The following is a 26,758-nucleotide window of genomic DNA, read 5'->3' on the forward strand; positions in this document are numbered from 1 at the left end:
GGCGAGATCTCAACCATCGGATATGAATCGGCGGTTTTTCATCCACATCCGTCCGTCCATCATCCGAGACTTCAGGACGTGGGACGAAAACCGTCCCGTCCAGTGGTTCCCGGGACAAATTTTTGTCCCAAAATTTGTCTGTATCCTCGGACGGGACGAATTTTTTGTCCTGGGATGAAAAAATTGTCTCGTCCGCGTCCCTGAACTATAGGTTAGAATCAAATTGGTTCAGGTTATTCTATCATAACATTGGGTCAGATCGTTTAATACAATCCAACCCTATTGGTTCGATTGAGTCTGAATTGATTTTGACCCGAATGACCAAGATTCACATTCGATCAATCGAATGCTCGATCCGATCCAACATTCAAACGATTAGATCAGATTCCCAGGTCCCTGCACTCAGTTAGTACATGAAAGATCTTACAAAGATATAACTTCCTCGAGCTTATGGGATTGTAGCCTAATTAACCCTGTTGTTGGAACAATCTATTATACACCTTGAAAAAATACACCAACACTGATTTTTGGATCGATAGTTTAGAGATGATCAATCTCTAAGTATTTTTCATTGAATGGAAAAATCTTACTTTCTTGGAGATGTAAAAGCAACCATTAATTTCTACCTAGATAGCCAAGAAGGATTGATATAAATGGCTCAGTGACTCTACTGATAGATAGATGGAATATTATGAATATTAGTGTATTCATAAAGTTTTGTTACACTAGATGAATCAATTTAGGCGAGATTGAGAGAAGTTACTCACTTTTTTATTAAAATGCATTTGGAACTGATGTAGGTCGACAAGCAAAATGAGAAGAAAAACCAAATTTATTGAGTTCATTTTCTGACCCTCTTATGGCCATATTTTGATGTTTGAAGATTTTAGATCTAATGAATAACATATTTGTTGGAATGAGTGTAAATTTCTCAGTGTCTAAGATTAAAGAAGATTATTTTCATGGGCTAATATACATATTTTATTTTTTTTGGACTAATTTTAATCGCCATGATTACATTCTCATTTACCTATATGATTTCATATACATGTTGGCAGTTTTCCCCATCTCTTTCCATGGGAAGCTTCAAAACAAAGCTAATCAGAGTACAAAATATTTATGACTTCAAAACAATTTTCGTCCCACAAGAGGCCAAAAGAATGGGGAGCCAAGGCCAGTTAGCTAGGTGAAGAGCGCGACCACGTCCTGGCGGTTTTCTTGAATTAAAATCTCTGACTAGTTTTTTTATATTTTACTTCTTATGGATTGTTTTTTCCCTTTCTATTTGTGTTTTTGTAATAATTCATTCTTTAGTGCAAAAAGAAAACTTGTTAGGTAGCGGGTTGTTTCCACATAAATGTAATTGTTCAAATAATTTTAATGCAAAAGCTGTTAGATGGATTGTTTTTTCTTCGCACTTGCATTTTTTTTAATAATTAGTTCTTTGTGGAGAGACGAATACTTGCTAGGAAGCCGTTTGTTTTGGCATAATTGTAAAATTTTTTAAATAATTTTAATGCAAAACCGTTAGGCGATTATTTACTTTTCGTATTCAAGTCAGTGGCCAGTTTTTTTTGCTACTGATGGGTTATTGTTCAAGTATTAAAATCTGACGATCTTGATACTTGAATCACGTACATATATGTTTTTAATGAAGTTAATTGTTTGGATTTACTTATGATTTTCCTTTTAAAAAACAATTAGCAGAGCTATTTCAAATTTTGTGAAAGAGTTGAGAATAAAAATAAAATAAAATGAATAAAATCAAGGGAAATTATATAATGGGTATAATGGATTATACTTGCAATTAATCTTGAAAGATTAATTATTTTTTACTGTTATTTGTGACCCATCCATTACAATATTATCATATTTTTAATATTTCTATCAGAATTTAGGTGGATTTTTTTCTTTGGAGATTTGTATTGTTTATTTTTTGATACTCTTAGTTTTTTTAATGATTGTGGTGTTTTGAAATTTTGAGTTACATGTATTATTCTACTTTAGGAATAATAATGGTTATGAGTTTATTTTTCATGAAAAGGAATCTAGACGACAGTATGAAGGCATATGCTTAAGTGAGCTAATTAAATTTGTTCTAGGATTATTAAAACTTTGAATTGTTTAAAAATCTGAATGTGTTTTAACTATGTGTGAAAGTCATTTGGCTTTTTACATAGAATGTACCAATAATAAAAAATATTTTTTAGTTTTTTTTGAAAATTTTATGATTTTATATGATTGGTGTAAATGTAAGTGACCAACCATGGTCGTTGTCTTCTTAACGATTCATGTGAGATGCTACATGAACAGGATTGGCTTTTGCAAAATAAGTATGGATCCCTCAATCATGTGCACTATTGTAATGGATCCATCAATCCATTATCCATTATACTGTGATGGATCCATCAATCCATTATAGTCGTCTGATATGAGTGTCTTTCACATGACTAAGAGTAATACAACAACATTATTTTCTGTGTTTTTTTAATTTTTTGTGAAATTCCAGTTCGGAGAATACTTATTTAAGTAATGTTCATTATTTTAGATTTCAATGTCACGATAATTGCTATCTTGACACCATCGTTACAAACATCTCTATCTTAAATATGTTGATATGTGAGTTAAGTATTCAAGTTAAGTATATCGCTACAAAACAATAAATAGTTAAATATTTACTTTTAGAGATATATTCGAATTTATTGTTGCCTATTTTAATTAATTTGCAAAAGGACATAATTGAAATAAAAATAACTGTATAATGCTAGGGATTAAATAATGAATTTTTATTGCATTTTCTGGGAATTTAGTCTAAGGAGAAACAGAATATGAAATTCTTAAGCATGAAAATTCATATTTATCTGTTAAATTTCACATTTATACTAAAATAAGATGATATCTACATGTATAAAAATAAATTATAATCTTAATTAATGAGGGATTAAATATTGCCTTCTCCACAATTTATTGGAAATCCATAGATTATTTCGGCAATTTAGTTAATTAATTCTTTTTTTTGTCCAGAGTCATCTGTCAATCATCCGAGACATCCGGACGGACGATTTTTTCATCCCAAGTGACTAAAACCGTCCCGTCCGATTGTTCCCAGGACGAATATTCGTCCAAAAAATCGTCCACACCCTTGGACGGGACGATTTTTTCGCCCCAGGACGGAAAATCGTCCGGTTCGCGTCCCTGCACGGTAGATACAATAAAATCGTTTATTTTATCGTTTAAAAAATAGTTGGAAAAATAACTTAAATTGGAGAGGTATCCATTTTATCTCGAATATGAACTTAAAAAAAGAAAAGGTTGCTGACAGCACGTGCTAAAGCGGTGATTGTATCCGGGGGTACACTTACCCCCCTCTGGGGCTATTCCGGTTACTATATAATGAGCTCGTTCTACAGGTTTCAGTTTGGAGAAGGTATATAGCGGGAGAGAAGCAGGTCTTCGAAGCTGGCAGAGTTCGCAGAGGAAGGAACATGGCGAAGCCTCGCAAGCAGAAGGCAACAGATCAAGCTAGCAAATCTACAGCGAGTTCTACGGCGGCGGGGATTGTTCTCCGCCAGAAAATCTGCCTCTCTGTTGACGTTGAGCGACGCATGATCTTTGGGTAAGCTGGGCGAGCTCTCGCTTCTATTTCACGTTCCGAATTGTTCAATCTTCTTCCTCTTGATATTTAGGTTTTGGTTTTGAGTTTTTAATTGGAGCATTTTTGAGTTAGTTGTTGGTTTTAGTGAAATTAGGTTACTGTATGGATTATTGCCTGCCGAAACGAGATGGTGCGTGTCCGCTCTCGGAGAAATATGCTTTCTTTGATTAAATCTAGGATTGAAAGCCTTGAGATCACTCATTACAGTCGCAATGTCAAATTCTGAAACAAAAGGCACGATCGGGAAATTCTCAACTCGTAACGGCACTGTCTAACCCGAAAGTTTTGATGCACATTAACAAGATATATCATATTCAGCTCTTAACGGCACTGCACAAGACGAAAATTTTTATGCAAATTAACTAGATATTTCAGGTTGAATGCGGAAAGATTGTCTTTGAAAATTTTAGCATCTTTCCAATCTCAGTAGAACATTTTTTGTTCCGTCGAATTTGTGGGAGCTATTTTGGAGTATCAGATTTTAAAGCCCTGAAAGAGTACCGATAGCTTTCGAATTATCGAGAGTAGGTTGTGACACGATTTTTTTTGTACTTTCCTAATCCTCTCCCATATTTTTTCCAATAACGGATCTGGTTGATCATTTTCTTGGTTTTATTATGGTCGAATATTTTCTTCAAAAAAGAATTATGGTCGAATAACACCTTTTTTTTGCTAGGCACACAGAAATGGATGTTATTTTCCCGGAGAGCGAAATAATTGGCCTGAACACCGCCAATTTAATCACCAGGAGTGTCCTAGTGAACGGAGAACCGGCAGAATTTGAATACCTAGACCCTTTTCCAAAGGTTAAAGATGATGAAGGATGTCCTTCAGTTTCCACCTACTCCACGGCCGCGGAAGTCACTTGTACAATGTACTGCTCCTCACTTGAAAAGGAAATGATACCTAATTTATTCATTTCATGCCACAAGATGAATAAAGAGAATGATGTTGATATCCTGGCAAACGGAGATGCCAAATTACAAAATACAGAAGGGGAGGATAACGGGCATCAGTTGCATCAGGTGATAAAAATATTGGACGATGTTTTTTTTCAAATATATGTTCTCCGTTTGATAGAAGTGTTCATGGATTTGGTTTCTCATGTAGGGTGATATTGGGTGCAGAATGTCCAATCAGTACGCATAAACTATCAAATAGATGCGACTGAGAGTTGCGTCCTCTTTGGGAACAGCCTTGTCCGCACTGAAAATCAAATTAGACGAGCCCGCTGCTGGTTCCCTTGTATGGATGGCAGTTCTCAGTGTTCATGGTATGTCGATTTTGGTCTTTGTGCAGAATATTCTACCACTGGTTTTACCTCTAAAACTTGTTTTTCATGATTTAACTCCAGCTACGATCTAGAGATTACCGTCGACTCAAACCTCGTGGCTGTCAGCAGCGGGGACCTGCTCTATCAGGTCAGATTCAGTTCTACAAATGTGTTTGTTCGTCATTTCTCAATCATAATGATGTTATTTCTACTTAGTCTCTGATACGATGCAGTATCGAAGGTAAAGGAACTGCAGTAAACGTAGACTTACAGATTGATCTTGCTATAGCTCCCCGTATGAGAACACTCCCACGTCGCTTTCGAGCCTCCTCCTTCAAGCTCGCCGGAGAAACCTCTCGCCGAATGCAGCTACGATCTCCCGACCCCCTTGCTCAAGAAAAGCCGAAATGCTTCGTACCCCCCTTCTTGTCCCCGACCTCCTTATTTATACCCATTTATTCCCTACTAACTAACTCAAGAAAGGGGTTATTAGGCCAGCTCAGCTCCCGCTGGCCCACTTCCCGTCCCTCCACTCCTCTTCCTTCTTTCATAAACTCTTATGGGTATCGTATCATTACCCCCCTCATCAACTATCACCTTGTCCCCAAGGTGAATATCTGGAAACTGATTACGAATGACTGATAAGGGCTCCCATGAAGCATCTTCATCTGGTAATCCTGCCCATTTGATCAAAACTTCCACCACACCATTCCGCTTTCTGGCAGATACAACTTCTGCTGGATATACTGGCCACTCCAAGTTATCAGTAAACGATGGGGGAAGTACTTGAGTTTGCTTGCCCGAGCCCAGAGCCCTCCGAAGCTTCGATATATGAAAAACAGGATGAATAGAGCAGCCTTCAGGCAATTCCAACTTATAGGCTACAGGCCCAACTCTTCCTAAGATTCGAAAAGGGCCAAAATACTTCGGACATAATTTTTCATTTATTCTTTTAGCCAATGATTTCATGCGGTAAGGCCTGATCCGCAGATAAACTCAATCACCAACCTGCAGCTCAAGGTCCCTCCTATGGTTGTCAGCTTTACGTTTCATGCTAGACTGAGCGGCTTGTAAATTATGTTGCAGTATTTTCAGGGTATCATCTCTTTCCTTTAGAAGGTTATCTACAGACGCCAGAGGCGACGATGGAGAACCATAGTGTAGCAATTTCGGTGGATCCCGGCCATATACTGCTCTGAAAGGTGTCATTTGGATCGATGAATGGAAGGCTGTGTTATACTAAAATTCAGCCCTATGAAGCCACTGGGACCATGACTTAGGTCGTTCAAATGCAAAACAACGTAAATATGCCTCCAAACATCTGTTCACCACCTCTGTCTGGCCATCTGTTTGAGGATGGTACGATGAACTCATGCGTAATGTGGTGCCTTGTAGGCGGAATAATTCTCTCCATAAACAACTGGTGAAGATTTTATCTCTGTCAGAAACAATGGACGAGGGCATCCCATGCAAGCACACAATTTCTCTGACAAACAGATCTGCCACTGTAACGGCCGTGAACGGGTGCTTCAATGGTAGGAAGTGACTCAACTTACTCAGTCTGTCAACTATCACCATAATACAATTGAACCCTTTTGATGTGGGTAGCCCTTCAATAAAATCAAGGGATATATCTTTCCAAATTCGTTCTGGAATTGGTAACGGTTGTAACAGCCCCGCCGGTGATAAGGAAGATATCTTGTTAACCTGGCACGTGTGGCACTGGGTGACATAGTTCTTGATGTGGTTCTTCATGCGTGGCCAATAAAGATCTTGCGCAATCCTCTTATATGTTCTTTTGCACCCTGTGTGTCCTCCTGCTGTGGAATCATGATAGGTCTGTAAGATCTTGGGTAGTAGTGATGAATTCTCAGTCAACACTAGTCTGCCTTTATAGAGTAAGATACCATTGTGCAGTTTGAATTTCGAATGTGATAGAGGATTGAGTCTCAAGTCCTTAACCACCTTTTGAAATTTTGGGTCTTGATTGATCTCCTCCTGAATAATGGATTGATCCAGAAGTTGTTGGTGGGATATATGCAAGGCTTTGAATTCAGGTATTATCGGAGCTCGAGACAATGCATCTGCTACCACATTACTCTTGCCCGGCTTGTACTCGATCTCAAAATTAAAACCGAGTAGTTTGTAGGCCCACTTGCTATAGGGCTCTTGGATCTGCTTTTGGCATAACAGATATTTAAGACTGTACTGGTCGGTGCGTAATATGAATGGCATATGCGTCAGGTAGTGACGCCACTTCTGAACTGACAACACAATAGCCATAAGTTCTCGTTCATATGCTGACTTAACCTGGCTTCTCTTTGGGAGGACCTGGCTGTAGTATGCAACGGGTCGCCCATTCTGTAGGAGTACTGCACCGATACCCACTCCTGATGCGTCTGTTTCAATGACGAAAGGCAAGCTAAAATTTGGCAATGCTAATACTGGTGTGGAGCTCATTGTCTTTTTGAGTAGTTCAAATGCATTCTGTGCCTTTTCATTCCACGCAAATGCATCTTTCTTTAGCAGTGCTGTTAATGGTGCTGCCTTGATAGAATAATCCTGTACGAATCTTCTATAATAACCAGTGAGCCCCAAAAACCCACGCAGTTGTTTGATGTTCTGAGGGACTGGCCAGTTTAACATGGCCTCCACCTTTGCCTTGTCAGCCATGACTCCTTGTTGAGATATCCAATGCCCCGAAAACTCTAACTGTTCACACGCCAGTTGACACTTCTTCGGATTGACATGAAGATCATTTTCAGCAAGGACCTGAAAAACTTGTTGTAGATGCCTCTCGTGGTCTTTCAGTGAGTGACTGTAAACCAGGATATCATCGAAAAACACTAGCAGAAATTGTCTGAGATAAGGGTGAAACAGATGATTCATCAGAGATTGGAATGTCGCAGGGGCATTCATCAGCCCAAAAGGCATGACTCTGAATTCATAATGGCCTTCATGGGTTTTAAAAGCAGTCTTCGGGATATCTTCTTCTTTCATCCGGATCTGATGGTAGCCTGATTTAAGATCCAACTTGGAGAATATGCTTGCACCATGAAGTTCATCCAGTAATTCTTCTACGACAGGGATAGGATACCGATTTGGTACAGTTATCTTGTTTAATGCTCTATAATCTACACAAAATCTCCAACCTCCATCCTTCTTTTTTACCAATAGAACTGGACTGGCAAAAGGGCTATGCGACGGCCTGATGAATTCCACCTGCAAGAGTTCGCTGATCAGTTTCTCAATTTCATCCTTCTGCAAATATGAATATCTGTATGGCCTTTGATTGATCGGTTGCGCTTGAGGTAACAGCTGTATGGTGTGATCGGTAGGTCTGGCAGGAGGTAGTGCAGAGAGAGGTTCAAAGACCTTGGAGAACGTTTGTCTCAACTATGCTTCTAGCGCACTTCCTTGCACCGTCTGAGGTTGACTGATACTCTTCTCGACATGATATAACTCCATCACGAGCAACTGACTTTTCTTCATCTCCTTGTCCACTGAGTTTATATTCATTGATGCTCTGGTCAGACTATGGTCCCCCTTCAAGGTAACCACCTCTTCACCTTTTCTAAATTTGAGGATGTGCCTTTCCCAATGAATATGAGTCCATCCCAACGAGTACAGCCAGGCCATTCCTAGTATCATATCGACCCCTCCCAGATTGAACGGCAAGAAATCACTGATCATTTCAATCCCCTGAAGTGTATATTCAACCCCTATGCATAAGCCCTGGCCCTTGTTTGACTCGCCATTACCGAATGTCACCTCAAACAATACAGAGGAGTCACTTGGGAATCGGAACTCCTTCACAAGTGTTGCACAGAGGAAGTTATGAGAAGCCCCGCTGTCAATTAATACTGTAATTTGTCTACCCCGTAGTTCTCCTTTCAGCTTGATGGATCTTGGATGGGTCCATCTGAGCATCGAATTAAGTGAAACATGGGCTGATAATAATTGTGCCTCCGGCGGAATGTCTCCTTCTTCCCCTTCCACAATGTCTGTCATATCCGGTTCGCCCTTGTCTCTTTCTTCCTCGCTTATGATGAGTATTTGTAAAGTCTTCTTGCATCGATGACCCGGTCCAAATTTTTCACTGCAGTGGTAACACAGGCCCTTCTCACGTCGTCTCTGAAACTCTTCCCCAGTCAACATTAATTTCTTTCTGTATGCTGGTGTCCCCTGGACAGCCTCTGTTTCTTTGAGCTTATTTTGGGTGAGACTCCATTCTCCTGTTCCTTGCTGATACGTAGTGTGAACTTTACTTCCTTGTAGGCGAGATGCTTGGTTGGGGATTCGCCCCCCTTTATGACAATGACTCTCCCACGCTTTCCACAGCGCCACCAGCCTTTTCTCTGTCTTCAGAGCTAGATCCATCAGTCTTCTTAAGCCTAAAAATTCTTCGACATCCATTTCTGTCTGTATTTCTGTTTTCAGCCCCTTGAGGAAAATGTCATACATGATGTCTTCCGGCATTGGTGGCAAATAAACCGACAGTCTTTCAAATTCCTTCCGGTATTCTTTCACCGTCCCCGTTTGCTTGATGTCCATAAACTGATGTTTAATGTTGTCGCCTAATGTATCATCAAATCGCTTCCCGATTTGGATCTTGAAATCGTTCCATCCTGTAAATGCGTAACGATCCGTAGTCCATAGATACCATTGCAATGCTTCACCCTCGAGGTTGGCCATTGCCACATCTATACGATCTTCTTCTAGCACTTCTTGAACTTGGAAAAATCGTTCCATTCCTCTTACCCACCCTTCTACATCATCTCCCCGGAACTTCGGGGCTTCCATCTTGCTCTTGGTTTGTTGAATCTGGATTCTATTCATGTTGTCAGCTTGCTTTTCCTTCCTCGTGTCCCCATCCCCTACTGTTTGATCTTTCTCCTTCTTCTTATTTCTCTGGACGGCGTCCCCACTACTTCGTTCTCCAGACGTACTTCCTTGATTCATCATTGCCAGATCTCTCAGTACCTGCCTTAACAGTTCACCATTTTCCTTGGATTCCTCCATTGTTCTTCTTTCATCTCGCCCATTTCCACCTCCTTCGCTTCCAACCTCGCTTCCACGTCTTTCAGCGTCATTGGATAGCCAAGACCGCGGCTCTGATACCAATGATACGATGCAGTATCGAAGGTAAAGGAACTGCAGTAAACGTAGACTTACAGATTGATCTTGCTATAGCTCCCCGTATGAGAACACTCCCACGTCGCTTTCGAGCCTCCTCCTTCAAGCTCGCCGGAGAAACCTCTCGCCGAATGCAGCTACGATCTCCCGACCCCCTTGCTCAAGAAAAGCCGAAATGCTTCGTACCCCCCTTCTTGTCCCCGACCTCCTTATTTATACCCATTTATTCCCTACTAACTAACTCAAGAAAGGGGTTATTAGGCCAGCTCAGCTCCCGCTGGCCCACTTCCCGTCCCTCCACTCCTCTTCCTTCTTTCATAAACTCTTATGGGTATCGTATCAGTCTCCTACATCTGAAGTTAAATGCTTGAATATTTGATTTAAGTTTGGAGATTGCTCTTGAGCTTTCTCATATCCTGAATTTCTCAGATGAAGAACTTTGAAAGAAACATAATGCGTATAATATATCATCCCATGTTCCAATATTTGATAACAACAGCATGATTTATTTGAAGTATTGCCACGAATTTTTTGCGGACTCGCAGGTTTTGAGCAAAGATGAACCCCCAAAGAAAACATATGTTTATAAGTTGGATGTTCCCGTCAGTGCTGGCTGGATATCCTTGGCAGTGGGGCCGTTTGAAATATTGGCAGACTCTCACAATGCTGTTCTGTCATACATGTCTATGCCCGCAGATTTTTCAAAGCTTAGAAACACAGTCGGATTTTTTCATAGTGCATTCAGGTGAGGCCCCCAATGCTCTGGAATGTTTTAATGTTCATGAGATAAAGGCTTTTGAAACTGCATTTTCCCCTTTTTCAGCTTTTACGAAGATTACCTATCCACATCTTTCCCATTTCGGTCATATAAGCAAGTATTTATCCCCCCTGAATCCTCATTATCTCCGGCAAACTTGGGGGCTTCCATGTGTATATTTGGTTCGAATCTTTTATTCGATGAGAAGGTTATAGATGAGGTCGGTAATTTTCTTTTTTGGCTATTATCTTTTGTAATGAGATTGCATTTCTCTTCTCCAGTTAAGCCTCAGGAGGCTTCTCTTTGATGTTGTTGTTTTGTGTTTTTATTGTTTCCCCGGAAATCATATTTTTTTCATTTTTTTTGTCCTTTAGTGGTTGTCCACTGTAATGATGACTTATATTTTTTCATATCTGGAAACCAAGTCGTTTCAAACAATCAAATCAATCAGATCATTTGTTTGAATCAGTATGAACCGAAATCTTATAAATTAGTATAAAGGCACAGAACGTTTTATCCTTTTTGTTGAGCTTTCTTGTCCTTTAGCTGAACTTTATTTCATTGTCCCTTAGCTGGACGTTTGTAAAATTTGTGAATCAAATCGATAAATCCAATGTATCAACGTTGATAGATTTGTCACCCGGCATGCTCCAGCTGCGGCCTCTCTGTTCCTGCTTGAGTCAGAAGCATGAATAGCATAAAACTTCGTTACTTAATGAGCACTTATGCAGAATGCAGTGGGCCATGTCAAAATAGGCTTATTAATCTCTTAAAGTACTTTTCAAAAAAAAAATCTCTTAAAAGTAATACTCTTACAAGGTATTAAAAACAGCCTTATGTGTTACATAAAAGGCGAAGAGGAGAAGTGAGTCCAGCTGAGAACCCCATCAAGTTCTTGCATAGATGCTTCTGATGTTCAACTTGTTTAAGAAACGAAAAACATGCATGATGCCACTCCTTCACTGAGTAGATCAGGAACCTGCTTACTCAACTGGACATACTCCTGCATCAGATGGGTAGAAATTTTCCTTCTCATTGAAGATGACATCAGTGAATAATTAAATTCCTCTTGAGCTGGGTGATTGCATTTATATATCCCTTTTTACTTTGCGGGTATACCACAAACAAGGCCTTGATCGCCCATTGTAACCTTTGGAGCTGGTGTCTTCAGCTTTTCAGCCACAACCTTCTTCTCCACAAGAAAACCCTAGGGAGATTGGTATTGAACAATGATAACATCTTTCCATTAACTCTTTCTGGTCTAATATACCAGATTCTTGGTTACATGTATTGGGGCATTAGTTAGTCCCATTAGTCTATATTAGGGAAATAACTGAATATGAAAGACAGTAAAAGAAAATAGGAAAGACAAAATAGAAAAAAAAGGTATCTTGATTGACACCCATAAACTGAATGCCTCCAGAATGGTGCGGGTGAACATGCACTGTGCACGCCTGTCCTCAGCACCTGATTCTGAAGTGCTCCCTCCATCAGCTCTTAGGGACTATTGAATCCAAGATTCTTGGGCAGCAGCCAATTAATAAGGTGGAACGCCGTCAGCACGGCTTCCCCCCATAAATATTTAGGGACGTTCTTGTCAATGTGTAACGTCTGAACAGCCAGCTATGTGCCCAATTTTCTCTCAGCTACTCCATACTTCTTGGATTGTTGAAGGATGCCCCTGCTCTTGAACCAAGATGTCCGGTGTTCAATGAAGAAGTCTTTGGCGTTGTCAGATCTTTAACTGACTCTCCAGAGCGTTTTTGTACACTTTGCAGATACTAGGATCGACATGTACACCTATGATTTTGTTTTTTAACAGATGCGTCTATGCCGTGTGTGTGAAATCATCCGCCAGAACCGTAATTTAATTTGGCCCGGTGATAGAGGCTGTGGAAGAGACTGCACACGTCACTATGGGCCATTTGAAATGGTTGCTGACATCAGACATTTTTAGAACCAAACGAGTAACGGTTGTCTTCCACAGAAACAGACGTCACACACAGTTCTAGAGATAGAGAGATCAATGTTTTTGAGGAAAGATAGAACATCTTTCCCAAAACATCAAATGAAGGATGACCAAGATGACGGTGTAGCACCAGCAGCTAACCACACATTTCCGCCAACAGCAATTCGACATCCAGCTACCGTCCACGTATAGCAGGATTTTCCTCTCTGTGATTGGTGCAAGTCGCTGTTTCATAACCTTATCATAATGAAAGACGCATCAGAATTCAGAATTACTCGACGGTCAATATGCTAACTTCTGAGACATAACTTGATCTTCATTTGGGCCACATTAAAGATGTTTTTAATGATTCCCCATTTTTTTAATCTGGATTGTGCTGTGCCTTTCACTGAGAGAGACTGCCCTCCTCCTGCGGAATACCTTTCAGCCTACAGAACATGGACTATATGAGCTGAATTTGGATGTCAATGGATTCATGTGGTCTATTGCGCAAGAGTCCAAAATCAAGTCAGACATGACTTAGTTGGAATCATGCTAGGATCCAAATTCTTGAACCAAGATCAAAGTATAAAAGAGTAGGTTCGTCCATTCAAAGGTTCCACGAATAGAAAGTTCACCAAGAGTAGCATTCTCTTTAGAGTACCAGAGAAGGAGAGAGTGAGAGAGTGACAGGTTGCGATGTAGAGCATGACCCAGAATAGAGAGAATCCAGAAGATAGGGATAGAGAGGGTGAACCAAATCAGCCACATCTCTATAGTTGCCTACGTCGCCCATCCAGGATAGGGAGTATCTCCTCTCCCCAGCAGGATTTGGATTTGGATTCTTACAGTAATTGCAGAACGGAATACCCACTTTGACTGGATAAAAAAAGTGGATATCCTAGACTTGACTTGCCATCTCAGAGATTGGTCAATGGAATACCCATTTTTTTATCCAATCCTATTGATCGTTAGATCTGATCAGGATCATGCCAAACCCCAAACCCTCTCGATTTGAAGGTTCTGAGATGATCCCGATTTTGATACGATCCGCGCCCGGGTCTATGAACTTCGTTCGCGGCCCAGACACCAAGAGGGAGAACCGGCCCAACAGAGCCCAACACCGCATCCTTAAGAGCGGCATCTGAAGATGACAGAAGCACCTTTGATCAATCGTAAGTAATTCCTACGAACACTCTGAGGTCGAACTCCTAGCTCATCTCTCTCTCTACCCTGCAGAAGACCACCCCTGCAACGAGGAGACGACTGGGAGCCCGAGGCGTGCACTACTCCACCTCTCTCTCTCTCTGTGAACACCTTCCCCCCCCCCTTTTTCTCCGACTCTCGGTGTGCTAACTCCGTCGACCTTCCCCTTCTTCCATTCTCATTTCCCTAGATTTCTGGACTATTCTCTTGAGAACCCGTGGATCTTTTATTAGCAAGTTCAAGTTCTTATTCTCGATGAGGATTTACAACGGAGTCGTAACAGATTTTAGAATAAATTTTATAGGTTGTGCTGATTCACAGTGAAATATGTACCAGTCTTAAGCTCAAAATACAGAGGGATTCATGAATAGGTCGCATAGACGCATAGCTCTTTCCTGGATCAATGATCAGTAGAACTGTTGTTCTTGGATCGGCTGTGTATTGATAAGGTTCTTCTATGAACCTATCATGCCAACAGGATACGTAAGCTCTATTCTGCCAGTGTCACCGAGCAATCTTGTGTGGGATGAGTCTATATGTTAAACTTAGTTCCCCTTGTGCAGCTCCGGTTCTTCCTCCAGCAACCTCTCCTAAACCCCTCTTGAGGTGGCTACGCTTTACAAAAACGAGAATAGAACTTCTTGTTCATTCACCTATTACAGCTGGTTTAAATACCGGCCAATAAGAGTAAATGGGCTAGGCCCACAATATTAAGTGGACTGGGCCCACTCATATTAAGTCACATGGGTCCACTTATAGAAATGTGGTCCACTTATGCATTAAAAGGGAAATATTAAAAATAGGAGATGGAAAAGCAACAATGGCTAACAATGTAAGATTCAGGGGGAAGGATGTTTCAGAAAAAAGATTCAGGTGGAAGGAGGGAGATTCTCCCAGTATCGTCAAGCAGGGGTGAGTCGATAAGATTCAGTCTCTGATTCTTTTTCATTTCATTCCTCTCAATCTCGAAGACATTTCCTCTCATAGGAAATTAATGGCGTTTCTCGTATTTGATCTATTATTTTATCCTCGATCATGATCAGTCCATAATACCACTGCTTTCAGTCAGGTTTTTATCTGCCTTTTCGTCTGCGAAACATGCATTTAGCACATTGACATGAGAATAATTAGTTAGTCTAAGCCTATATTTGGCATAAATATTCGGTCTTTGGATGCAGACGATTGAAATCCGGATAAAGCTTGCTCATGCACTTGCGCGGCAATGGTTTGGTGCTTATATTATTGCAGAGAGTCCAAACGATGGTAAGCTAAAGTATGAATGTTTTTAAGCAATATAACATGAACTCCAACATCACTTCACTCTTATGATTTTCTGCAGAGTGGCTAGTTGATGGCATTGCTGGGTTTCTTGCTGATGCTTATATCAAGAGATTTCTTGGAAATAATGAAGTCCGATATCGACGCTACAAGGTTTCTCTCTGGAACTTCCTAGAAAATCAACCTTTCGAAGATCAGTTCAGCAATGCTAGAAGTTAATTTTGAAGAGGGAATTTATAGTGTATTGTGCTTTATGTAGGCGAATTGTACTGTTTGTAAGGCGGATATTTGCGGTGCCACTGCATTAAGTTCTTCTGCAGCAACTAGGGATCTATATGGGACTCATCGTCTTGGCGTGTTTGGGAAAGCTCATTTGTGGAAATCTGTAAGTTAACAACTTTTTATGAACTCTATTGGTGAATATGATCGCTGAAAAGTTTGTCTTATTTTGTCAGATAGCAATTTTACACATGCTGGAAAAACAGATGGGCCCTGAATCCTTTCGTAAAGTAAGAGTGTTTTTTCCCATCTGTTGCATTCTGAAGACAACAATTATAACCGACCAGTTTTTGATGATCGCGCAATGTCTGGATTTGTTGGGTTGCTCAGCAGCCGATTTTTCAATGACCATTCAAAGTCAGCTAGTGTTGTTTGGCATCAACTAGGACAATGACATATGGAGGATGAAGAAGACTAATCATCATCTAGTTATGGATATGTCATCGTTGTCTTCATTAGTTCAAGCCAAAGGTTTTAAACAATGTAGATGAGAATTCGTCATCCATCTGGCATAAAGGGGATTTTCTTTTGAATTATTCATTGAAGATAACGATGAATTTGTCTTTGTTGTCATCATCATTGTCATTGCCAATCATCATCCATGGATGACGATGGCATGTTCTTCAACGCTACTTGCTACCCATTCGGATCTGCAATTCGATTATTAAGGACAAATATCAGATATTCCATGAAAGATTCAATTTCTCTGCATATTATTAAATTAAGTATCATTTGGTTTCAATTCGTAGTTGGAGTTTTTTTAAGTTTTCTTTCCTTTTTTTGCCCAAATTTCAGATAATGCAGCTGGTCATTTACAGAGCTCAGGAACCTTCGCGCCCCGTGAGGACACTCAGCACGAAGGAGGTTAAATACTTTTTTTGCAAACTGTACGCTCAATCTGCATTCTTAAATATGGAAGAATAATGAAAACTGAGCATCATGAATTTGGTGTGCAGTTTCGGCATTTCGCGAACAAAGTGGGCAATCTGGAACGGCCATATCTAAGGGAATTTTTCCCTCGTTGGGTGGAATCGTGCGGATGCCCCATCCTGAGGTATGCAGGCTCTTCGGCGTCTACCCTTTGCGCTGGTCCGGGCGCTCCGTTCAATATGTCTCTTTTATTCGTTGTTCAGGATGGGATTTTCCTACAATAAGCGGCGGAATATGGTGGAAGTGGCTGCGGTGAGAGATTCCACTGCTCCTGGCACCGCCACAGAAACTATCGGCGGTGAGACTAAGGAAAGCGCCGGAGGATGGCCCGGAATGACTAGCATCCGAGTTCATGAACTGGATGGGGTTTACGACCACCCGAGTCTTCCATTGACCGGAGAGAGCTGCCAGCTGCTGGAGATTCAGTGCCACTCAAAGCTCGCCGCCAAGCGCATCCAGAAACCAAAGAAAGGAGCAAAATTGGACGGTGCCGATGAAAGTGTAGATGCTGTATCTGCCACTGATGTTCGTGCCTGGTGTGTAATAGCATTCAGATTTTATAAATTCTTTTCTTTGATGGTTTTTTTTCTGACGTGTGGTTTTTTCAGCATGGACTCTCCGCTGCTGTGGCTTAGAGTTGACCCTGAGATGGAATATCTTGCTGAAATCCATTTCCACCAGCCTGCTCAGATGTGGGTACGACACGTCACCTCCTGACATTGTGTTGAGTTGTTTCCGTTGAAATGCACCCTGGTAAGAGTTCAAATGATGTGTCCCAGATTAATCAGATGGAGAAGGATAAAGATGTGGTGGCCCAATCACAGGCAATTGGCATGTTGCAGGCTCTGCCTCAGCATCCCTTTTCTGTGATCAATGCCTTGAATAACCTGCTCAATGATTCAAAGGTCCGGCTTTCTTGGCTCTCTTGGTGGTGCTTTGTTAAGTGATTTAACTTCTTATGTATGCTTTGAACAGTGCTTTTGGAGAGTCAGAATAGAGGCGGCCATTGCGCTTGCGCAGACAGCATCTGAGGTATCTCCATTACTCCACGCTGCTTGTGCTTAGTTTTTCGAGGTCTGAAAATGCCTTGATATGCATAGCTTGCTGTTCGCAGGAGACTGATTGGGCTGGTCTGCACTATCTGATCAAGTTCTACAAAAGCCGGAGATTCGATCCAGAAATCTGGCTCCCAATGTATAGTGAAGCTAACCCTAGGCTCAGTCATTGGCCCTTCTTTTTTATTCTGATTGACCGTTTAAATTCTTGGCGTCTGGCAGGCCCAACGACTTCCACGATGTTCCAGAGTACTTTGTCCTGAAGGTAACCGCTCTGTCATCTTCTTTGCCGTTGGATTCTTCTCCAACACTTCTTCTGCTCCCCAGGCCATTCCGCAAGCGATTGCTTCAGTCAGGGCAGCGGATGGAACAAGTCCGCGGGAGGCTGTCGAGTTTATTCTTCAGCTTTTGAAGGTATAAAATCTCTGAACTCCCCCACATTGTGCCTTTTCTGTAGTTATATCCAGTGAAAAACATGTAATTCATGAAAACCCCCTTTCAGTATAACGACAACAGCGGCAACCCGTACTCAGATGCTCATTGGCTAGCTGCGCTTGTTCAGTCGATGGGCGAGCTAGAATTTGGCGCACAGGTAAAGAAATCTCTTTGCAGTGAAAAAACCACCTCTTCTTGCAACGCTGCTAACAATCCTTGTGAATGGGTAGAACGTGGCGCTGTTAACTCCACTCCTAAAGCGCATAGACCGGCTCCTGCTCTTCGACAGGTAGTGCGCGAAAAAATAATCTATTGTTCTCTTCTTCACCTCAGCTGGCTGGCTAACTTGTTCTACGCAGCCTCATGCCCAGCCATAACAACATCCTTACCATCAGTTGCATCCGAACTGTGGCCCAGATTGCACTCAAGATGTCCTCTTCTGTCCCTTCAGTAAGTCCCCCTCTTTCCTCTCTGGCTAAGGCTCTTCTCTTTCTGATGACCTTTGTCTGTGTTTCCTCTGTTTCTCTCTAGGATCAGGTCCTCAACCTGATGAGATCGTTCCGTGACAAGGAGAGAGCTCCATGGGGGGTGAGGTTGGAGGCGAGCAAGGCTCTCCTCAGCCTCCATTTCCACTGGAGCGGCATCGGCCGAGCTCTGTCGCAGTTCCTTGAATTCCTTGCTCACGAGGCCTCCCCACGAGGTCAGCAATCCCCCTCTTCCAATACACCATGGCAGAGAGGTAATGACTACTCGTGCAGGGCAAGCGAAGCTGGCTGCGCATGCGGCTTGCCTCTGCGAGGCCAATGCAGAGCCAGAGGCCGTGGATGCCGCGACTCTGGTGGCGCTCCTCCGGCTTATTCGAAGCCAAAAGGCCTACAACAACATCTACCTCCGCAACCACCTGTTCTCCATGCTTCAGGCCCTGGCTGGAAGGTATGCGGGGAGTAGGCTTCCACTCCCAGTCTGTCGCCCTTTCCTTCTGTCTTGTACACACACACTGAGTCTTCAATTTGATTTCAGGCCACCGACACTCTATGGCAGGGCACGAGGACGAATGCAGACCATGCAGGAGCATCTGTTAACAGGCGTGGAGGAGGGCAAGCGGAAAATGATCACCTCTTTTCTTAACCTGAAGGAGGAGAGGCCACCACCACCGCCGCCGCCACCGCCACAACCACTGCAGCCACCGCCGCCGCAGCCACTTCCAATGCCACTGCAACCGTCGGTGCCACAACCACAGCAAATGCCACTGCAACCGCCGGTGCCACAACCACAGCAATTGCCACTGCAACCGCCGGTGCCACAACCACAGCAATTGCCACTGCAACCGCCGGTGCCACAACCACAGCCAGTGGAGATGCCCATTGCCTCCACTTCGGAAGCTGCCAGAGATGTTGCCTTCTCGACAGGCAGCGAGAGGAAGTACCCCGTGGTGAAGATCAAGGTCAGACAGCCGACGCCATCGGTGAAAATCGGTATGCAGAGTGAGGGGGACCTGGGTCCCACAAGTTCGGTGTCCGTGGACGCACCGCAACGGGCTGCGCCCGAGAACCTCGAGGAGGCGGACTCTGTCGGGAACAGGGAGACAGCTACAAAGAGGAAGAAGAAAGAGAAGACAGATGAAAGGAAGAGGAGAGGGGAAGAGGATGCCGAGTATTTGGAGAAGAAGCGTCGGAAAAAGGAGAAGAAACGGAGAGAGAAGGAGTTGGCAAAGGCTAAAGCAAGGGAAAGCGTAGGAGACGTGGTGCGGCAGGAAGACCAGACTCTGGCTTTGGCGGATGGAAGGAGTTTGGGAGTGGGAGGGCCTGTGGAGCCCACGCCGGCCCCGTCTAGTAGTATAGGAACCAAAGTCAGGATCAAGCTGAAGAGACCCATCGGTAATTAACTGCTAAAGGATGATTATCATCTTTTCGCATGAATATATTCTCAGTATTCAATTCAATTCATCAGGAGACGCAGGGAATGTATTGGTGCATTTTTTTCTTTAGTTTTTTTTAACGAGATTGATTTTTTTATTTTTAATTATGAAAGTAAAAGAGAAGGGTTTACCTGATGGTGAATGAGCATAGTTTGATCGTCTGCCTGTTGTGTTGCAAATTTGTGTTGGTGATCCTCCTGATTTTTGTCGGGATGGGTGTTGTGACGTGTGTGAGAGGGAGATGTTAGATAGGGAAGTGAAGGAGAAGAGAGAGAGAGAAGTGAAGGAGAAGAAAGAGGGAGAGAGAAAAAAAGAAGTGGAGGAGAGAGAGAGAGAGAGAAAAAAAAAAAGAAGTGAAGGAGAAGAGAGAGGGAGAGAGAGAGAGAGAAACTGAATTTGAGGAAAGAGAGAGAGAAGTGAAGGAGAAGAGAGGGAAAGAAAGAATTGAAGGAGAAGAGAGAGGGAGAGAGAAAAAGAAGTGGAGGAGAGAGAGAGAGAAAAAGAAGGGAAGGAGAAGAGAGAGGGAAAGAAAGAAGTGAAGGAGAAGAAAGAGGGAGAGAGAGAAAAAAGAATTGGAGGAGAGAGAGAGAAAAAGAAGTGAAGGAGAAGAGAGAGGGAAAGAAAGAAGTGAAGGAGAAGAGAGAGGGAAAGAAAGAAGTGAAGGAGAAGAGAGAGGGAAAGAAAGAAGTGAAGGAGAAGAGAGAGGGAAAGAAAGAAGTCAAGGAGAAGAGAGAGGGAAAGAAAGAAGTGAAGGAGAAGAAAGAGGGAGAGAGAGGAAAAGAAGTGGAGGAGATAGAGAGAGAAAGAAGTTAAAGAGAACAGAGAGGGAGAGAAAGAAATGGAGAAGAAAGAGGGAGAGGAAAGGAAAAGAAGTGGAGGAGAGAGAGAGAGAAAGAAGTGAAGGAGAAGAGGAAAAGAAAGAAGTGAAGGAGAAGAGAGAGGGAAAGAAAGAAAAGAAGGAGAAGAAAGAGGGAGAGATAGGAAAAGAAGAGGAGGAGAGAGAGAGAGAGGGAAAGAAAGAAGTGAAGGAGAAGAAAGAGGGTGAGAGAGGAAAAGAAGTGGAGGAGAGAGAGAGAGAGAGAGAAAGAAGTGAAGGAGAAGAGAGAGGGAAAGAAAGAAATGAAGGAGAAGAAAGAGGGAGAGAGAGAAAGAAGTGGAGCAGAGAGAGAGAGAGAGAAAGAAGTGAAGGATAAGAGAGAGGGAAAGAAAGAAGTGAAGGTAAGAGAGAGGGAAAGAACGAAGGAGAAGAGAGAGAGAGAGAAGTGAAGGAGAAGAGAGGGAGACAGAAAAAGAACTAGATGAGAAGAGAGACAGAGAGAGAGCGAGAGAGAACTAGATGAGAAGAGAGACAGAGCGAGAGCGAGAGAGAACTAGGTGAGAAGAGAGACAGAGCGAGAGCGAGAGAGAATTAGATGAGAAGAGAGACAGAGAGAGAGAGCGAGAGAGAACTAGATGAGAAGAGAGACAGAGAGAGAGAGCGAGAGAGAACTAGATGAGAAGAGAGACAGAGAGAGAGAGAGAGAACTAGATGAGAAGAGAGACAGAGAGAGAGAGAGAGAACTAGATGAGAAGAGAGACAGAGAGAGAGTGAGAGAGAACTAGATGAGAAGAGAGACAGAGCGAGAGCGAGAGAGAACTAGATGAGAAGAGAGACAGAGAGAGAAGCGAGAGAGAACTAGATAAGAAGAGAGACAGGGAGAGAGTGAGAGAGAACTAGATGAGAAGAGAGACACAGAGAGAGAGAGAGAGAGAGAAAGAAATAGATTAGAAGAGAGACAGACAGAAGTGGAGAACAGAGAGAGGGAGAAATGAAATGACGAAAGAGAACTGACCGAGAGAGGGAAGCGAAGTGAAGAAAGAGAGGACAAGTGAAGAAAGAGAAGAGAAAGAGAGAGAGAGAGCGAGAGAGGGGTGCTACCGGAATGAGGGTGATCATCAGCAAATCAACGATGCCACACGCAGAATGAGATCTTCCTTCTTCCCGCCAACCTTTGCTTTCTTCTCTATGAGGAAAGACTTGAGCTCGGCTACAGTGAGGGACCCGAGCTGACCCTTCGAATGGCAGTCCAAAACCTGACTCGGTCACCAATACCAGAAGAAGACGACCTGATTATCTCATCAAGTAATAACATCTCGCACAAGTATGCTTTCTTCTTCATCAATTTACCTTGGAAGATACGCCTCCTTGATCAGTCAACTTGCCGGGCTTTCTCTTAGCGCCGGCCTCCTTTCTGTCTACTTTGATGTGAAGGAATGCATAAAAAACGAAAATAGTTAGTTGCTAGAGAATAAGCAACTACGCTAAACAAAAGAACAGCGATAAACAAGCTCATCTTCTCTCCTCTGGCCGCAGAACTCTTCCCAGGAACTGTCAAATGTGAGAACCGAGTGTGAAAAAAGGACAAATCCCAGATAAATTTTCTCTTCCAGATAAAAACTTACCTCGAACGCTGTCACTTGACTGCATCTTCTTAATAACGGCAATACTGTCCGTCTTTTGTGAGTTTTGTGTTAAGCTGGAGGGATCTCCCGCGAGGCGTCCTTCATTCTCTGACAAACCCTTGCTTTTTCCTCTCGAATTCTTTACGAACTGCTCAGAGATCTAGTGCCAAAAAGGATAAACAATTATACACAGATAATATCTTAATGCGTGCGTATTATCTCTGAGATATGCTTTTTGATTTTAATTCAACTAACTTACATAGCTTGTTCCAGCATTAGCAGGGACGTCTATCTCTGGATTGCAGGTTCCTTCACAATTTACAGAAGCAACTTCTTTTTCTGGAGGAACTGATGGGTTGATGGCATCTGTCAGAAAGGAAGGAAAATTAGTTTTACCCTTGATTGTGTTTGGGAGAAAATTATCTTCCATTATACCCGAAGGTGTCTTTTTCCCGGACATTTTGCTTCGAGAAAAAGTCGGTTTTATCCTTTCAGATGAGACTGCACGAACTGTCCGACGGTCAATAGTTTCATCCTTCTCTAGAGCTGTATTACTTGTGGGGATTAAATGGGTAGGCTTTGGAGCCCTGAAATCTGGAAATGCGATCAGCAGCGGTCAGGAAAATAAGAACGAGGATTAGAGCGCAAAAGTCTCCATAATTATACCATTAACCGAAAACAGATCTGTAAGTGAAGATAAATCATTGTTCGTAATTTTTTTGATTGGTGAGTGTGCAGTGGTGGCTACGTTGGTGGCTTTCTTCCACGTGAAAGACTCTGAGTCAATATCGAATGATGATAAAACCTGAGATACCAGGAAAATTGTTCACATATACGGTCAAATCGCCAACGAATTAAATGTAGAATTTAAACATTTCTGGCTACTAATCAGAGGACCTGATTATAATAGCCCAATATCTATTTCCAGTGATTTAACAAATAAATCGTGCTTCGTGGATGTCGTTTTGCAAAATTAAGTGGAATTTGCTCCCAATTAGCAATTTATTGCAAGAGATGCGAGTAAAAGTCTCCCAACAGGACAGATAATCTTGAAAAATGAAATATTCAGATTATGGAAATTTTAGACTAGCGAATGGTCAAAGCATCAACCAGGCATATATCGAAGTTTACGCTTCCTGATCATGATCCCTTCGATTATATTTATTTCAGTGGAACAATTACACGATACAAGATCAATTTTTTGAGTTTCGTTTACTTAGTTTTCAACGCTGCACTTCTGCTGTTACTGTAAAATGTTCATTTTTAAGAGGAACATTCATATCACTTAGAATACCTCAACTTTTGAAAATCCCTGACCGAAGAAATTCCAACCTGCAGCATCGAAGAAAAGCCATACCTTATAAATTCATCAAAATTAAACTTTTCGTAATAGGTGAGTTAATTGATAAAAATTGAGTTACACCTTACAGACTGAAAATGGATTTTAAAACATGATTTGAATTGTCTCAGTAATGTCAGTTCTGGATAGCAAGGTGTGCGCAAGTTTTAAAAGAAGATGAAACAGGGTTAATGAAATCTGAACCTTTCTAGAACGTTCACATAACCTTTCTAGAAGGTTATGTGAAGGTTAATAAAGTTAAACAGGATTAAACCTGCGCCAAAAAGAGTAGAGGCATGCACCCACACCTTCAATTATTTCCAAGAAATTAGAAAGGCCAGAAAGAGCATTCACTATCCTCGTGGCTTGTGGGGCTGGAGACAATCCTGGTCCTCGAAGAACAACGTCTGAGGGAAACCTGATTAAAATTTTCAAACTGCATTTTTAGTATGGACATAGAATTCGGGACAAATACAAAATTTCCAAGAGAAAAAAGTTCGGAAGAAAACCATTTTTCGCCTGCTGAATCTCCAGAAGCAAATAAGATCCTGATGAAGTAATCATTCACCGTCGCCAGACCATGCTTCCAGGTGCATTTGTGCCAGAAGAGCATGATTTTTCAGGTGAGGTATTAAAATAGTTCACATAAATTGACCCAAAATATATACCTTAAAGGACCAGAGATCTAAAATCTGCAAAGTATTCTCCGTTAAGGAACGAACCTTTTGCGCACCTACAACATATAATAATTGTATATGTACATAATATTAACTGTACAGGTGGAGAAAAGTTCGTCTACCCGTCACATAACCTTCACACAGAGATGGAAGAACACGACAATCCTTTACTCCATTGTGATCTCTCAACATGACTTCATCGCCATCGTGGAAAAGTTTTTCCGTTGATAACTTGATAAGATCTTCGATCTGATATTATTTAAAAATTACAATAAATTGGAAAATCCACTGAATATTTGCTTTGATAAAGTGTGGACAACGAAATGACCTTGTATCTACGAAAAAAAAAGGCATCAGGTGAAACAAGGAGGGAGAACCGATCGCCCCCATCCAGCTGAACTCTCTAAGTTGAGACAAAAACGATGTTATGATATGATATAAATCTTGATCCAGGACCCAAGTTGAATGATGTCGTGTTTCTATCTTCAGCTTGAGCTTAACCCGTGAAGAATGAAGATCAATATTGACAATTATTAACCATGGAAACATTTCAATCATGTAAAGACAAGAAAACCAATCAGGAAAAAAAGGAAAAATAGTGAAGTCAGGCTCAGTCAAGCAGTATAAGAGAGAAATAACGACATATTCACTTTCAGAGACATTTTCTAATCAGATAATCTTTTTTTTTTGAAATTTTGAATTGTGATCACATGCCCATGCTGTGGTCACCAATCAGATAATCATTTGTGTTCAGATTAGTTTTACATCATTTTGATTGCATCGGAGAGCACTAGGTCTACTTATTTTCTTCTTTTAGTGAAAAACCATAGAGGAAAACAACCATTTCGCCCGAGGATTAGGCGACAGTGTTCGCTTATTTTTTATGACATTCATGAAATACCTGAAGAACTGGCATGACAAAATATTGTTGAGTACGGCATCAACTAATCATGCTAAACACGAAAAAGTGCGCGTAAAATTTACCACATCAATTGCAGAAAGGTAACTCCGTTCATCTTCGGGGGAGAATTCTGAGCGGACGAACAAGTTGCTTCCCAAACAAGACCAATGGCTATCGAGAAACACGCATCGTAGGGAACACTCTAGAGCCTGTGCAACCAATGAGCCCGATGTGGCTTCCTCCTGGACCCCAACCTTCTCTCAACGCAGGTCAGATCTCCACAATCAGGTTGTTCGGTAAACAAAGGAAGAATAATCACAAACGAACATTCACTACAACGCATCACCGACAAAGAGAATCCTTACACTGACAACTGGAAGATTCCTACTTATTTCCGTCACCACATTATCGACAAATTTCGACTGAGACTTCTGGAAATGAAAGAAAATTATTTGCGAAATTTTCCTACATGATTTGCAATTTAGAGTAATCAAATCGCCCCGACCTGGTAAACGATAAAAATTTCGAGCGACGGAGGAAAGCACAAACAAGCGATACGATATGCACGAGATAACTTCCAGCAAATTAATTCCATCTTGACCGTGAGCGATTCTCCGTGGAGGAGATCGGGATCGGCATGCGGTGAGTGATGGATCGACGATTGAATTGATGAACAAACACATAGCTGGACTTGAAAAAATGGAAAAACAGTCAATGAGATTGGAAGATCGACTCGGATCATCGCCTTCTTCTTGAAGAATCGCTCCATCTGCACCTCTTAACCGAACATCTGCTTCACTCTTCCTTCGCCGGCTCGGTTTTATAGTTCCGAATGTTGATTTCCCTTTCTGGCGGGAAACAATTTAAATAAAGATCCTGAGTGTATTTTAATATTCGATATACTCCTCCCAGTTTTGGAAATAGTTTAAATAAAGATCCTGAGTGTATTTTAATATTCTATATAATCCTCCCAGTTTTGGAAAATAGTTTAAATAGAGATCCTGAGTGTATTTTAATATTCTATATAATCCTCCCAGTTTTGGAAAATAGTTTAAATAGAGATCCTGAGTGTATTTAAATATTCTATATAATCCTTACAGTTTTGGAAATAGTTTAAATAAAGATCATGAGTGTATTTTAATATTCTATATAATCCTCCCACTTTTGGAAAATAGTTTAAATAAAGATCCTGAGTGTATTTTAATATTCTATATAATCCTCCCACTTTTGGAAAATAGTTTAAATAAAGATCCTGAGTGTATTTTAATATCTATATGATCCTCCCAGTTTTGCAAAATAGTTTAAATAAAGATCCTGAGTGTATTTTAATATTCTATATACTCCTCCCAGTTTTGGAAATTGCCTCAAAAAAAGTAGATGCAATAGTGGTCTATGACTGTGAAAAGATGTTTATAAAGTCACAAAATCTTCAAGTTCATATGCAAACCTTCTCAAGAGATCCCACTCCGATGCAGGATGGCGGTGGGCGGAGACGATGCGAACGACGGCAACGGATCGTCGCAAGGGAG

At 41.6% G+C, this 26,758-nt stretch overlaps 2 protein-coding genes across 8 annotated transcripts; one reads left to right on the forward strand and one right to left on the reverse strand.

The window, feature by feature from the left end:
• The first annotated feature begins 3,413 nt into the window (after positions 1-3,413).
• TAF2 (TBP-associated factor 2) lies at positions 3,414-20,005 on the forward strand. Of its 3 annotated transcripts, XM_078588045.1 has the most exons (25): positions 3,415-3,616; positions 4,332-4,680; positions 4,783-4,928; positions 5,010-5,076; positions 10,610-10,809; positions 10,888-11,041; positions 15,154-15,238; positions 15,315-15,406; positions 15,513-15,638; positions 15,709-15,762; positions 16,328-16,396; positions 16,489-16,586; positions 16,666-16,998; positions 17,071-17,158; positions 17,242-17,367; positions 17,438-17,494; positions 17,577-17,656; positions 17,740-17,782; positions 17,845-17,931; positions 18,020-18,109; positions 18,183-18,241; positions 18,312-18,402; positions 18,484-18,652; positions 18,711-18,885; positions 18,973-20,005. In XM_078588045.1, exons 1-25 carry the CDS (start codon positions 3,486-3,488, stop codon positions 19,835-19,837), a joined length of 3,834 nt encoding a protein of 1,277 aa, XP_078444171.1. In that variant the 5' UTR covers positions 3,415-3,485; the 3' UTR covers positions 19,838-20,005. The 3 variants fall into 3 exon arrangements, with proteins under 3 accessions (XP_078444170.1, XP_078444172.1, XP_078444171.1); XM_078588044.1 differs by having other exon boundaries at positions 3,414-3,616; positions 16,666-17,158; XM_078588046.1 differs by lacking the exons at positions 10,610-10,809; positions 10,888-11,041 and having other exon boundaries at positions 3,414-3,616; positions 16,666-17,158.
• Positions 11,363-25,991, reverse strand: LOC144713464 (uncharacterized). 5 transcript variants are annotated; one of them, XR_013584058.1, is made up of 16 exons: positions 25,313-25,991; positions 24,657-24,731; positions 24,451-24,577; positions 24,320-24,384; positions 24,161-24,234; positions 23,960-24,069; positions 23,607-23,644; positions 22,979-23,117; positions 22,748-22,906; positions 22,572-22,678; positions 22,313-22,472; positions 22,202-22,238; positions 22,038-22,113; positions 21,789-21,943; positions 20,002-20,067; positions 11,363-11,492 (listed from the first exon to the last, which is right to left on the reverse strand). XR_013584058.1 is itself a non-coding variant. In XM_078588048.1 (15 exons), exons 3-14 carry the CDS (start codon positions 24,518-24,520, stop codon positions 21,806-21,808), a joined length of 1,173 nt encoding a protein of 390 aa, XP_078444174.1. In that variant the 5' UTR covers positions 24,521-24,577; positions 24,657-24,722; positions 25,313-25,991; the 3' UTR covers positions 19,543-20,067; positions 21,789-21,805. The 5 variants fall into 5 exon arrangements, 4 of the variants coding, with proteins under 4 accessions (XP_078444174.1, XP_078444176.1, XP_078444173.1 ...); XM_078588048.1 differs by lacking the exon at positions 11,363-11,492 and having other exon boundaries at positions 19,543-20,067; positions 24,657-24,722; XM_078588050.1 differs by lacking the exon at positions 11,363-11,492 and having other exon boundaries at positions 19,543-20,067; positions 24,463-24,577.
• Between the last annotated feature and the right edge of the window lie 767 nt (positions 25,992-26,758).

The sequence above is a fragment of the Wolffia australiana genome, chromosome 16 (assembly GCF_029677425.1).
Source record: "Wolffia australiana isolate 7733 chromosome 16, ASM2967742v1".
Classification (NCBI taxonomy): Eukaryota; Viridiplantae; Streptophyta; class Magnoliopsida; order Alismatales; family Araceae; genus Wolffia; species Wolffia australiana.

What these genes read in the sequence shown, in the direction of transcription:
- TAF2 (XM_078588044.1), top strand. Translation starts at nt 3,486, where the DNA reads ATGGCGAAGCCTCGCAAGCAGAAGGCAACAGATCAAGCTAGCAAATCT. An exon ending in AAGCTCATTTGTGGAAATCT is followed by an intron (nt 15,639 to 15,708) that starts GTAAGTTAACAA and finishes TTATTTTGTCAG; the next exon opens with ATAGCAATTTTACACATGCT. An exon ending in TGCGGATGCCCCATCCTGAG is followed by an intron (nt 16,587 to 16,665) that starts GTATGCAGGCTC and finishes TTCGTTGTTCAG; the next exon opens with GATGGGATTTTCCTACAATA.
- LOC144713464 (XM_078588049.1), bottom strand. Translation starts at nt 24,520, where the DNA reads ATGTTGAGAGATCACAATGGAGTAAAGGATTGTCGTGTTCTTCCATCT. An exon ending in GTGTGAAGGTTATGTGACGG is followed by an intron (nt 24,385 to 24,450) that starts GTAGACGAACTT and finishes TATATGTTGTAG; the next exon opens with GTGCGCAAAAGGTTCGTTCC. An exon ending in AAGGAGGCGTATCTTCCAAG is followed by an intron (nt 21,944 to 22,037) that starts GTAAATTGATGA and finishes TGACCGAGTCAG; the next exon opens with GTTTTGGACTGCCATTCGAA.